This window comes from Prionailurus bengalensis, chromosome D4 (assembly GCF_016509475.1).
Source record: "Prionailurus bengalensis isolate Pbe53 chromosome D4, Fcat_Pben_1.1_paternal_pri, whole genome shotgun sequence".
NCBI lineage: Eukaryota > Metazoa > Chordata > Mammalia > Carnivora > Felidae > Prionailurus > Prionailurus bengalensis.
In genome coordinates, this window is record NC_057359.1 from 44,892,601 (window position 1) to 44,907,647 (window position 15,047).

Genomic DNA, 15,047 nt, shown 5'->3' on the forward strand with positions numbered 1-15,047 from the left:
TGCTCACTCACTATGCTTACAGACTTTACAGCTCTTGCATGTGCTGGAATTACAAGTCATTAAAAAGCCACTTTGAAAACACAATAAAGACCTTCTTCTCTGACTGCCACAACCTTCCATCACATAAAAACCTAAGGCCAATGCTTCAACAACAGGACGTTTACTGCCAGCTCCAGACAGTTTAAGCAGGGCAAGGAACAGGGTGGGGTGGGAGGAAATGAGGCACAACAAAAGAGGGGAAGTTTCTTTTTCCTTCTTCCTTTTTTTCTTTTCAAAAGAAATTTCTGCTAAGGTGGTTTGAATTCTTTATCCTGTATCTGAACCACCACTGGTAAAATGCTACTATTAGAAGAGATTTCATCTCTTTCCCTCAAGAAGATTTTAACCAAGAAAACAATGTTGGTAAAACCAAAGTATCAAAGGACAGGATTATAATCTCATTCCTCACATGGCAGGTTGAAGTGTGTAACATTTTACCCAAATGCACCCTGCCCATCTTCACGTCTGCACTTTTAAATCACAATTAAATCTCTACAGAACAAGGCAAAAGCAACGGCAATGATAAGGAAATTACTACCAAAACCACATCTGATTATAAATACTTATTTCAGTTTTATTTTACTCTGTCCCCCTTCTTCTCTGCTATGAATACCCAACTCCCCCATATCACAAAACATGATCAACCCAATAGATTTCTCTCCGGAAGCTGAATTAAATGAAACACAAAACCTAGGGAAATACAGGAGGCGTGATAGATCGTTGGGCTCTTTTTAATTGTCAATTAAAGTGTAAACAAGTTCATGTAAACCACAATTATAAACTTTAAGTTGACAAGGATACAGACCTTCACCCTTCTAGCCGCTAGCACATGTCAATCACTAGTAAGGTTACTTTCCATAAATGACCATCATGACCACAAGGTGATAATTTCCTAAACCAAGAATAGCCTTACTCTAACGGGAAATACGAAGGTCCTTGAAGGTACAATATTCTTAATGCTAACATTTATGTATATAGCAAAAACATGCTCTTACCATGTTTCCTGTATTTGCTAAATGCTCACCCGCTATAAACCACTCCCTCTGTCTCCCTGCAACTCTTTAATTCTGTCGGGAAAAATCACCAATGGATTTTCACGTGACCATATTAAATTTCTTTAGAAAAGAACAAACATTTCGGGAATTGCAAAATGTATTTAAAAACGACTCTGTGTAACATTAATAACAATCCACAGAGAAGTCATTTCTTAGGACGTCTTCCTTTAATAGTAGCAGCAATAAAACAAACAAGCAAGAGCCTACCTAATACAGTGCTAGGTATGTCCTTGTCCTTTACCTATTTGAAGTAAAAAGCTGGAAGATCCTGGGACACTTTCTGGCTTAACTTTTGATTTAAAGCTTTGATTTAAAGCCCTCTAATTTTCCAGTCACCGTGTAACAAATGCATACCAATATCAAGGACATATACCTTCTCAAAACAAATTTCAGAGCAACATGACCTAGTATTTTTGCCCCTTTAAAACATATAACCCAACTCTTGAACAAGGACACTAGAGTTCTACAGTATTTCTGAATATCAAAAAATCTCTTTCAAAGCTGTATGTTATAAAGGTTGCCAGAAGCTACATCACACATATCATAGTTAACTAGTATTTTTTGGTTAATGTGCTCATAGGTGCTTTACCATTTTCACAATAATCCTACATAGTAAATACTATCACGATCTCCACCTTACAAGAGAATTAACTAAAATACAGAAGGTTAAAACATTTGCTTAAGATCACGGGAGGAGCTGGGCTTCAAACCACAGCCTGTCTGTCACCACACTACAAACTCCTAATTATTTGCTTACTTGACTACCTACCTACCTGGCCTGCCTAACCACTTATTAACAAATAAGTGATCCTTCAAAAACGACACGTGGGAATACAAAGCATGGATGTACTTCTACTTTTCTATGCGAAGTATATAAAAATCTTAACCAAGAGGAACCATATGAATCAACAATCTAAGTAAGCTTCCAGTAATCAGTAATAGCACTGATTTTATTTTTATGGAAAAGCCTCTTTAAAAAGTTCTTCCTTTTAGGGGCGCCTTGGTGGCTCAGTCAGTTAAGCATGTGACTTTGGCCCAGGTCATGATCTCATAGTTCATGGGTTTGAGCCCTACATCGGGCTCTGTGCTGACAGCTCAGAGCCTGGAGCCTGCTTCAGATTCTGTGTCTCTTCTCTCCCTGTCGTTCCCCTGCTCACACTCTGTTTCCCTCTTTCTCAAAAATAAATAAAATATTTAAAAAAAATCTTTTTTAAGTTCTTCCTTTTACTGTAACTAACCTGCACCCAGGTAAGATGTTTACAAGCTTACCAGGTAAATAATCTTTTCTTCCCAGCCCTTCCTAATTCTTCATACTCTTCCAATTTCTTTTTGTCTCTTTCTTCTGTTTCAAAGACCATGATCTCTGCCCATTGTGCCTAAAATTACCCACGACCCTATCTGCCATAAATGAACACAAATCTGGTTCATATTCAAATAATAAAGCTGGAAAGGATGTTAGAGAGATCAGCTCATCTTACCACACTTACTCAGATACAGACATACTCACCACCAGGATATTACAGTATGCCCACTGAAGTCGGGCCTGTCCCAAGCTATCAAATCTGTTACTGGCCAAGGGAAAATCTGGGCTCCTCACTGCTCTCCATTACAATGGTCTCCCATTCCTTCTGTCTTGCCCACAGTGGGAACACCAGGTAGGAAGAAGGCCAGACAAAGGTGATCTCTACTATTGCATACAGGGAACTTTAGCACCTCCCTTCCCCTCCCTCCCTCCACCACCCTCCCCTTATCTTCTTTGTTCACAGAAAGGTCTTTTGAGTCATGGCTTATTTGGAACGACTTTCATCAATTTTATTCGGCTCCACCACCTGCATTTAGAGAATCAAACCAACAACAGCAACAATAAAAGCACTACTACCAGAAAACTGATAAAGAAAGGGTATCTGTTGGGTTTTATACCCAAATAATATCCAAAAGCCTTTAGAGACTTTCTCTATAATGATGTGCAGAACCCGTTACAAAAACTCCTATAACAGTTACTGGATATGTGATTCTCCTATGTCATGAATTGTTGTGAAAATTTGCTCCCTACTGTAAGGAATTAAGATTCTAACTCTTTACTCCAAAAGATTTTTCAAATTATGGCTTAGGATTAATATACCAAGTTGAACATGAAGTTTATGAAAAGAAAAGTCATATCTTATAAATCATATAGAAAAGGGAGGGAGCAAGAGACAAATAAAAACAAAAATGCACAGAGTTATCTAAGGACGATGATCATCTGGGACAATTTCATGTAGAAAGAGGTTTGCTTTAGGAATGTCGTTTAATCAGCTAACATTCAAGAAAGATGCCTTTCTGACCATAACCTACTATAAGAAACACACACAGCCTATGAAATAGAATTTTTACAAACCATTACTCACCCATGCTAATTACAATGTATTCTGATTTTTTGTAAACACTGGTGACGACATGCTAAAATGGTTTCGTGGCTCACCACTGAATCCTAAGCCACAACTGGAAAACCTCCGTTCGAGAAGAGTCACAACACGTCAGAATACGGAAAGACTAAGTGGCTAACCCTGACAATCTTGATAGACTAATCACACCCCAAGAGGATCAATGGACATCTTAGGGTGATTTGAAATAAAAGTCAAACATACAAAAAAACTTTCCAAGTAACACCTAATTGTATTAAGAGGAGCCTAAGTCCGCCTGGGTGGCTCAGTCGGTTGAGTGCTGGACTTCTGGTTTTGGCTCAGGTCACGATCTCACAGTTTCATGGGTTCAAGCCCTGCGTCTAGGCTCTGCACTGGCAGCTCGGAGCCTGCTTGGGATTCTCTCACTCTCCCTCTCTTTCTGCCCCTCCCCTGCTTGTGCTGTCTCTCTTTCAAAATAAATGAATAAACTTAAAAAAAAAAAAAAAAAAAAAAGAGGACCCTAAGTAAAAAGCACAAGAGGAAAAATAAATGCTTGACGTGTTGGCACAAACCCATTAGTTCTCATTGGTTCAATAAACTATTGCTCTAAAACATTTACCAGACACTGGAACAAATTACCCTAATCTCTTGTATTTTATATGCTACTGTGCTCCTAATTTGATCTTCTATTACAATTTCAAGATTAGCTATGGAGGGTAGTGGGGAAGGAAGTAGTCTCCGGACAACAGGAGATCGGTTGTGACCCCACGTTGCCACCCCGGCTGCCCTTCTACCCAGCGCAAATGCAGAAGACAGAAGCTGCTACGAAGTCCCTCCACCTCTGCCAGCACTCGAATTAGGAACATGTGTATGGCGAACCCGCGGGACAGAAAGAGAAATAGTCTCAAATTGCCAGCAATTTTTAGCCAGACATCTTCCTTGACCATTGTCTAGAAATACTGACAAGCCAAAGTAAGGAGATTATGTGGACTGGTCAGGACTAATAAGTAACTTAAAAAAGGGCTAAAGATTGTTTTAAAAAAAAAAAAAGGGGAATTTGACTTCAAAGTAAATAACGTTCATTCTCTAGAACTGGAATGGAATACTATTTCAAATACTAATAGTTCTGTCACTGGAAGCATAAGATTTCTTATACTGGCGAGAAGTTAGAATAGATAGCGTGAAACCCCCTTCCAACTCTGAGAAATCTGCAATTGTAAGTTTAAATCTCAACATCAGGTAACATTTTGGAGGGGCGTGAAATGGTCAGATGGTCTTTTAGGCATCCACAAAAGTTAATCCCACCCATCAGCAAAAACAAAGATCACATACCCCGACCATGGCCCCAAAGGAAGAAAAAAAAAAAAAATTAAGTGGTTCTTTTTCAAAATACCACCACCGGCTTTCACAAGCACAAATATGTGTCAAATTTTACCAAATTATACATTTTAAATCTATACGGTAGGTCGTTATATCGATTTTGCCTCCAGAGAACTTCTTAAAAATACTATACCAGCTTCTCATCTCTGTAAACAAATTACTTCACAGCATCGATCAAAAAGATCAACGTTATAGCTGCACCCCAATATTTTCTAAATTTGTCTTTTAAATTTATTTTCTCATATATTCAAGTTTTATCGCATGCTTCTCACTTTCCTAAATCAGCAATCATGGAAAAGCACAGTAACTAAGTGCCAAGGAGCATCTCAATTTTCCTGCTGCTATTCAACACAGCCCATTATTACACTACGGAATGTATCTTTCCTTTAACAATTTCCATCACAGTCCAAATGTCTGCCGATTCTTTAATGATTTCATTTCCTTCTTTCCATTAGTTAAGGAAATTCATCTCTAGGCCCATCCATGCTACCATTTCACGGTTCGGCTGTCAGTTTCTTCCCTCATCCTTTATCCTACAGCCATCTGAAATAAGATCTGAAGGCTAACATGGGAAAGGAGGGAAACCAACAAGACTACTCACGTCAGATTTGGAGGACATGTTCTCCTCCACGTCGGAATCGTTGGGATCCACGATATCATCAAATGGTGGCAGAGTCGATTTCTTCTTCTCTGATGTCTCACTTTCGATTTTGACCTTTCCCATCTTGACATGAGATTTATCTTTTATCTGTTTTTTGTCAGCAGAACAAGTGAGTATCAGCGGTGGCGCGCTAGAAAAACTTTTAAATAAAGCCTCTGAGCTACTCTTTTTCCTTTTTTTGGCTGAGAGTTCTTCGGAATCTGCAATGGGGGGCCTTTTACTAGGAGCCTTCTTGTCTTGCTGCCCACTGGTGATCGTGAGTAAGTTACTGTCTGGTTTTGGCTCTTTTGACATGGGTTTCGGTTCCTTGAAGGCCATCTTAGGAACTATTTTTTCTTCTTTCAGTGGTTTATTTTCTTTGGGTTTCTTAGAGGATTCTTTGGAAGATTTGTTGTGATCCCTGGAAGGTTCTTTGAAGGCACTTTTATGTTCTCTGGAGTCTTTAGAAGGTTTTTCCTTGTGCTCCTTCATTAACTTGTGAGGCTTTGAAAAACTGGTGCTGCTGCTGCTGCTGCTGCTACTGCTGCTGCTGCTGCTGCTGCTGCTGCTGCTACAGCTGCTGCTGCTGCTGCTACTGCTGCTGCTGCTGCTGCTGCTACAGCTGCTGCTGCTGCTGCTGCTGGTATGAATGCTCCTGTTCGGGTCCTGCAGAAAGGGGAGAAGAGAACGCAACTCAGAGCTCCGGAGCAACGCGGAGTCACCAGCCGGCTGCCCCGCACGTTGCATCCACATACAAGGATCCTTCTTTGATCGCTCTCGAATGCATTTTCTTAGACACCAATCAGCTCAGTGCAACAGGTGGGGACAGGGTGTGTGAGGAACACAGGGAACGAGGGCCACTGTGATCAAGGGGTTTAACGAGGCCAGCTGCTCTCCTAATCACGAGAAGCATGGCGTTCTAAACATTTCGGTTGGACAAATGTTCGCGGAACGCCTGTTCTAGGAGACACAAGGAAGGATGGCTGGCACGTGGCCCCGACTCTTAGGAACTGCGACGTATCTAGGAGTCATGGTTGTTCCAAGAGCCACCAACGATGTGCGATGACCACAAAAGGAAGGCGGCCATTGGTTCTGTTGGGGGTGTGGGAGAAGAATCGTTCAGAAATCTATAGAGAAGAAACGCCTGAATTAGATCCTCAAGGATAAGCAGGGCATTACTAGGAAGGGAAGAATGAGAAAGGACTTGGGAGACCAGCGACTAGAGTGAAGCACGACAAGGAGGGATGAAATTGTATTTGGGGAACAGCATCCAGCTACGGCAAAGATCGAGGACAAGGCAGAAAAATAGCCCAGTGTCGCATGGTGAGGCCAGATAATATTAAATCTTAAATGGCTTTTTAATATCAAGAATCACAAGACCCAAACAAGAAAGAAAAGAATTCTCAATTTGAGATAAAAAGCAATTTTTTTTTTTTTTTGCTGCCCAAATTTCACGGGAGTGTCATTTCATTAGGAAGTGTCTCCCATCCACTAGCAAAGAAAAGAGAAATCCAACAGAACAAACATGTCACCAAATAGCCATCAAATGGACTGAAAAGTCTTTAGCCAATTACTATCGTGCAATCACGAGGAAAGAGTTCACGACTGCCTGTTCCATTTTAAATGTGCTGCTTATCTTTTCACTGATATAAGTACCTCAGTATATATGGCCTACACAGAACCTTTCTATTTAGGAACAAAATTTAAATTCATACTTAACACATTTGTGACCCGCTGCCATTAATAGTAAGACTAGGACACAGAAGTAGATCCCGGACTTGTAAAAATCTACACCCATACGATAAAAGAAAAGCTCTTTCTTGCTTACTTCCACCTTCTAATGGAACTAATGGCAAATACATGTCCAAATTTTCAACCGGAATTTACATCTCAAGGCTTGCTTGTTCTGCTATACCTCTAACTCACTCAAAGTCAATGATCTGTACATCAATCCTGTGTCCCTTAAATATCTAGCGGAATTGAAAAGACAGTTGGGCAGGGGCTACGCTTTTCACTAAAACAGTCAATCTACCTATAGGGTCTACGTAAGAAGAAAAGAGAAAAGCATGTATATGAATATCATAAAGTAATACTCGGGGCGCTTGGATGGCTGAGTTGGTTAAGCCTCTGACTCTTGATTTCGGCTCAGGTCACAATCTCATGGTTTAGGGGTTTGAGCCTCACATCAGGCTCTGTGCTGACAGCATGGAGCCTGCTGGGGATTCTCTCTCCCTGACTCCCCCTCTCCCCCGCCCCTGTTCACTGTCTCTCTCTCTCTGTCTCTCAAAAATAAATAAATAAACATTAATAAAAATATAAAAAAAAGAAAGTAATAGTCACTATAAAGGAAATGATCAATAAAACTAAAAGGCAACCTGTGAAATGGGAGAAGATATTTGCAAATGACATATGTGATTAAGGGTTAGTATCCAAAATCTATGAAGAACTTATAAAACTCAACACCCCCCCAAAAAATAATAATTCAGTTAAAAAATAGGTAGAAGACATGAATAGACATACAAATGGCCAGTAGACACATGAAAAGATGGTCAACACCACTCATCTTCAGGGAAATGCAAATCAAAACTACAACGAGGTATCTATCACCTCACACCTGTCAGAATGGCTAAAACTAATAGCACAGGAAACAACAAGTTGGCAAGGATGTCGAGAAAGGAGAACCCTCGTGCACTGTTGGTGGGAATGCAAACTGGTGCAGCCACAGTGGGAAACAGTATGGAGGTTCCTCAAAAAAGTAAAAATAGAACTACCCTATGATCCAGCAATTGCACTACTAGGTATTTGCCCAAAGGATATAAAAATACAGATTCGAAGGGACTCATGCACTCCGATGTTTACAGCAGCATTATCAACAACAGCCAAATGATGGAAAGAGCCCCAATGTTCACCAGCTGACGAATGGATAAAGAAGATGTGCTGTGTATATATACACACACAATTGAATATTACTCAGCCATAAAAAAAAGAATGAAATCTTGTCATTTGCGACAATGAGGACGGAGCTAGAGAGTATAGCGCTAAACAAAATAAGTCAGTCAGAGAAAGACAAATATCGTATGATTTCACTCACACGTGGAATTTAAGAAACAAAACAAATGAATATAAGGGTGGGCGGGGAGAGAGACAAACCAAGAAACAGACCCTTAACTATAAAGAACAAACTGATGGTTACCAGAAGGGAGGTAGATGGGGGGTATTAAGGAGGGCACCCGGGGGAGTCTGGGTGGCTCAGTCGGTTAAACGTTCGACTTTGGCTTAGGTCATAATCTCATGTTTCGTGAGTTTGAGCCCCACATCGGGCTCTGTGCTGACAGCTCACAGCCTGGAGCCTGCTTTGGATTCTGTGTCTCCCTCTCTCTCTGCCCCTCCCCCACTCATGCTCTGTCTCTGTCTCTCAAAAATAAATAAAAGATTTAAAAAAAATTTTTTTTTAAAAAAGGAGGGCACCTGTTGTGAGGAGCACCAGGTGTTGTATGGAAGCGATGAATCACTAAATTCTACACCTGAAACTAATATTACACTGCATGTTAACGAACTGTAATTTAAATAAAAACTTGAGGAAAAATACTTAAAATGAAAAATTACTGTTCTATGTTAGTGGACTATATATTTTTTTTCTTACAATTTTTTCCTTATTTGTCGACAATAACAACAACAAAATGACATATACCAATCATTTCCATTTATTTTTCTCAAGTGAGCATTTGGTCTCAAAGTTCTAAAATGGATAAAGTTACTATGCAAAGACGTGCTTTTATGCATCAAACTAGATGATTCCTTACAAAACATCTCTATCTGAGATTTACAAGCAGAATGCTAAAGATAGTATTCATATTACTGAAACTACATTATTTTATAAATTCTATTACAAGACATTTCCTGGCATGTTAAGCAACACTATGAATAATTAAAATAAAGTATAATGGGAAAACTAAATTAAGGAAGAACATTTGAAATCTAATATCCTTCAGTTATTTTTTTAATTGGTTTGTTGACTCACTGAATTTTGGCAATTTGCAACCAGTATTCTAATTATGGCTCTAGAACACCCAAGCGTCGTTGCTCAATATTTAACCTTCATGGAGTATTATACATAGGTTTATAAATGTGACTTTTTTTTTTTAATTTTTTTTCCAACGTTTTTATTTATTTTGGGGACAGAGAGAGACAGAGCATGAACGGGGGAGGGGCAGAGAGAGAGGGAGACACAGAATCGGAAACAGGCTCCAGTTTCCGAGCCATCAGCCCAGAGCCTGACGCGGGGCTCGAACCCACGGACCGCGAGATCGTGACCTGGCTGAAGTCGGACGCTTAACCGACTGCGCCACCCAGGCACCCCTAAATGTGACTTTTTAAAACACACAGATTTTTACCTACCAACATACTTTTTTTTTTTTTTAATGTTTGTTTATTTCTGAAAGAGAGAGAGAGAGCAGAAGCAGGAGAGGGGCAGAGAGAGAGGGAGACACAGAATCCAAAGCAGGCTCCAGGCTCTGAGCTGTCAGCACAAAGGCCCGATGCAGGGCTCGAACTCATGAACCATGAGATTATGACTTAAGCCAAAGCCAGACATTTAACAGACTGAGCCACCCAGATGCCCCTACCTACCAACATACTTTCTAATATTAAGCATTAAAAAATAGTAAATTTCAGTATTAAAAAAAAAAAACAAAACTTCTACGGGGCTCCTTCCATGATTTATTTCTAAAACCCTTTTGAGGGACAAACTAGAATTCTTAATGCAAAGTACACAGTGGTATAGAACACAGACTCTTGTGTCACAGAAAGTTTAGACTCCTTTCTTAATCACATACATATGATTTTAAGTATAAAACTCCAGAAATTTTATAACTTTTTGCTCCCACACTGGCCTAGGTATTTAATGCCCAGCTTTTCACCAACCCAACAAATCTTCATAGAAGCAAGCTACTCTCGCTCCTGCCCCTTTACAAAAAGCTTCCTTTAAATTATGACAACTGAGAGGTAAAAAGAAAAACAGCCCATAACAACACCCCAGATAAATAAAAATTTAGAAAATATAAAAAAAGGTGAAAGAATGGTTCCTATTATATAGACTACATTTTCTCTGTCCTGGGTCTGTGATAAACGGCAAAGTTCAGATGTATTGTCACCTGACTCTCTAGTCACACATGCAATAAATGTAAAACCGAGGCTTAGATACAAAGTGAGGAATTGTTACTGACACAGAATAAAAGCTTGAACTGATTCTCAGCCTATCTATCCCACACATATCGGAGATCAAGTCACTGTTTTTTAAAAATTTTTACTCAACTATTAACCTTAAGTGCCGCTAAGCAGAACAGACTAATTACCATTCAATGGGAGGTTTACACATGTCGTATAATTCAAATTTTCTTTGCCTGAAGCTCATTAGGACAAAATGAATATCAATATTAGGGAGAATAAGTGTGCATAATTCAGATATCAAATATTTAAGGCAAATGACTATCTAAACAAACATGTGCATATTTGCACTAACTTTACTACCTATGAATATAGGGTACAATATTGTTTTTCAGCCTCTCAGATTCTACTGAATGCTTCCTTGTTTTAATTTTCTGGAACAGGATCGGTCCTTTTAATACATAATCTCTTCTAATACACTTGTCAGCAACTCTAGTAGATAGCTTAAGAAAAGGTATTAGCTACTGGACAAAATAAGGTTTTCTGATTATATGTGGCTTTCAATTGCTGTGTTATCATCACCACGTCTTCTTCCTAGTACCACTGATAATGCAAAGCTGATTCTTTCTCCAGCTCCTGTCTCTCCTTTTTACCTATGCTCCTATTTTTGGTCTCTGTCCCAATTCGACTGGCTTCCGCGTTGCACAAGATGTTTAGATTCATATCTTTGTTCGGTGAAATTTGCATACAGACAAATAAACTCCCTCAGAAGAGTTTTATTTATCCCAACGCAAAAATTTCTCCTTTAAAAGTTGATTTGTCCACAGTGCATCTGAAAAGGATACTCCCTGGAAATTATAATAGAGTCCAAGAGTTTATGCATATGAAAAGCTAGGTAAAACACTCAAAGGTAGGTTTCAAACTAAAAATCTCTCCGTAATGCCACTAAAGCATGACAAATGGGGGGCACCTGGGTGGCTCAGTCAGTTCAGCATCTGACTCTCAGTTTCGGCTCAGGTCACGATCTCAGGGTTTCCTGAGGTCAAGCCTCATGTCAAACCTGACAGTACAGAACCTGCTTGGGATTCTCTCTCTCCCCCTCCCTCCCTCCCTCCCTCCCTCCCTCTCTCTCTTTCTGCCCCTCCCCCCACTCGTGCTATCTCTGTCTCTCTCAAAATAAGTAACTTAAGAAAAATTTTTTTAAAAAACCCACAACAAATGGCACAGGAGTGAAATACCATCTGAAACTATGAATCAAGTATAAAAATCCAGGATTGTGGGGAAAGAGGGGACCTTAAATTTGACTCACCTCCCCCAACTTTCATCTCAAATGCAACCCATTTGCCTTCTTGAACCAGTCAGCTCTGGGAACCAGCTGGCAGTGAATGGGGCCTGAAGAATGTGGCCATGGGATTATGGGCATCTCGAAAGAGGACTGATATGGGGCTTGCTCTGCTCTGGGCTCTAAGCAAGACACAGAGGAGTTCCCACACAAAACTGCACAAGGACTGCCAGCCCCCCGCTCCGCCCCAAAGGTGTTCAGGAGACACTCAACAGGAGGGAGAGTCCCCTCTACTCCTGAGGCTGGAGATGCAAAGAGGCCAGAAGGCAGGCACAGGGTCGTCCAGGTGCATACACATGAAATGCACAACATGCCTACCTCTCATCAGTTATAGGATTATAAAAACATAAGGTCTCTTAATAACAACCTGAACCCCAACGCACACATAAATAACATATCTACAGTAGGCGAGAATAGGACCCAGCAGATCTAGAGAACAGACCTAGAGAACAGACCTAGCAGATCTTCTGAAGGACAAAGATGAAACACTGAGGTCAAAAATGGTACGATTACTTCAGAAGAGGCATACCGAGAACGGACAATAATTTCTATGGGTTTAAAATATTATCTAAACTAAACTTTAAAAACAAAACCCTCCAAGTTGAATAATTCAGTAGATAAAGGAGAAGACAGACTCTTCAATGGTGGCGTGAACGATCAACTGGAAGAAATCTCAAAGCATAAGGATACAAGGAGATGTAAGTCATTAATGGAAAAGAGAAGAAACCTGAAGAACAGATTGAGGAGCCCTAAGTGACGTACCAACGTTCCGGAAGAGTCTCTGGAAGGAGGAAAAGGAAGAGATGGGAGAGAGGCAATAGCTGAAGGAATATGGAAGAAAAGGAAAGACTGAATTGTGACCTCAAAGTGCTCTTCAAGATCCCGGCAGGACTAGTAAGAGAAAAAAGACTCACTCAAGAATATCACACTAAAATTCCTCAACTTTAAGAATAGAAAGAAAACTTTACAAGTTGCCAGAAAGAATAATTACTTAAAACTAAAAAGGAATGAAATTACATGGCACTTTTCATTTCTGACAGTAGAACTGGGAAGAACAAACAGTAAAATCAAGACTGCTGAGGGAAAAAGCAGCACAACCCAAACATCCTACACACACGGTCGGTGTGAAAGAAGTGTTTGCCGAAATTTAAGGACTCAAAGAGCACATCACCCACTGCCCCATCTAAGGAAAGGACTTGAGAAGGGACTTTAACCAAACAGTAACTAAATTAGAAACGAGACCTGTTATGTGTGGGAAGGTGGAGAGGAGACAGAAGTGTAATGTACTTTGCCTTCTACGCAGAATTAAATCTAAATGGATAATCAACTATCTGGAATATGTAATAGAAGTGAAGTGCTCCATGTGAATTCCGGAAACACACACACAAAAAGGCTAACAAAACTCTGGATCTGAAAAATTAAATTCTCTCTGTAGAAACGTAGGGAAGTTAGAGAAGGATGGAGTGTCGAGGTGAGGGAAAATGTTGGTATCATTTTTTACATGGGAAAGCAGGAAAAAAATTGGATTACAAACCTTTGAAAGGGAAGGTGGCCAATAATGAAACGGAAAAGTACAGGACTGCCACATAAACAGGGGGAAACTGGGAAATGAGTATCAACTTGAAAATGAAAGCAAAATTCAGAAAAATGGAAAAAGTCCCAAATACAAATAATGAACAAGGCGAAAAGTAATAAAATCCACTATTGCTCACGGAATAAAAAAAGGAAGCTGAATTCTCTCACTAAAAGACAGACTGGGCAAAAAGTGGGCATACACAGACTGGTCACAAGAAACACAACATCTAGCAACGGAGAAAAGCTTAAGATGAAAAGGGACGGGCCAAGAACTATCCGCTAACTGACCCGAAAAGAAAGCATGAGCGCCACATTCATATTACACAGTGCAGACCTCAAGGTTAAGAAGACGAGACAGCATAAACATTAATTTAAAAGCTAAGTTTTGTCAGGGGCGCCTGGATGGATCACTTGGTTAAGCATCCAACTCTTGATCTCAGTTCAGGTCTTGATCTCAGGCTCATGAGTTAAAGTCTCACGTTGGGCTCCACACTGGGTGTGGAGCCTACTTAAAAAAATAAATAAATAAAATAAAAAATGAAAGCGAGGTGACATATAGCAAAAAGTATTGAATATCTAAGAGAAACTTGAAGGGGTGCCTGGGTGGCTAAGTCAGTCGAGAGTTCAACTTCAGCTCAGGTCATGATCTCACAGCTCATGGGTTCAGGCCCCGCATAGGGCTCTGTGCTGACAGCTCAGGGCTAGAAGACTGCTTCAGATTCTGTGCCCCCCCCCAATCTGTCCCTCCCCTGTTTGCACTCTCTCTCAGAAAAAAAAAAAAATAATAAAATTAACATTAAAAAATACATATTAAAAAAAAGAGAAACTTGAAAAACATTTCATTGAAATGAGAAATCCATACATCTTTGTCAGAAACGGGCAGATTTAATGAAATGAGAATAAACAGCAAAGTTGGCTAAAACAACCCATAAATTTAATAATTACATATAAAACTTTTTATCTCATGCATAAAGTTTATAGTTTTTTTTTTAATTTTTTTAATGTTTGTTTATTTTTGAGAGGCAGAGAGAGACAGAGCAGAGTGGGGAGAGGGGAAGAGGGAGAGAGGGAGACACAGAGTCTGAAGCAGGCTCCAGGCTCTGAGCTGTCAGCACCGAGCCTGACATGGGGCTCAAAACCACGAACCATGAGATCATGGCTTGAGCCAAAGTTGGACGCTGGACCGACTGAGCCACGCAGGCGCCCCCTACAGTTTTAAATGAGCCCATGAAACAATGAAAAAATCAATCATAAAGGTATCATAAAATGGACTTTAAAATAATCTTTTTAAAATGCTTGGGTGCCCGGGTGGCTCAGTCGGTTAAGCGTCCGACTTCAGCTCAGGTCATGATCTCATGGTCTGTGAGTTCGAGCCCCGCGTCGGGCTCTGTGCTGACAGCTCAGAGCCTGGAGCCTGCTTCTGATTCTGTGTCTCCCCCTCTCTCTGCCCCTCCTCTGCTCATGCT

The 15,047-nt window shown here is 40.2% G+C and overlaps 1 protein-coding gene across 2 annotated transcripts in view; it reads right to left on the bottom strand.

The window, feature by feature from the left end:
- The window catches only part of MLLT3 (MLLT3 super elongation complex subunit), a 289,714-nt gene that overhangs the window by 71,911 nt on the left and 202,756 nt on the right, over positions 1 to 15,047 (bottom strand). For both annotated transcript variants that reach the window (XM_043566262.1, XM_043566263.1), the window contains exon 5: positions 5,460 to 6,164. In XM_043566262.1, coding sequence (XP_043422197.1) covers positions 5,460 to 6,164 — 705 coding nt within the window. The remainder of the gene's footprint in view (positions 1 to 5,459; positions 6,165 to 15,047) is intronic.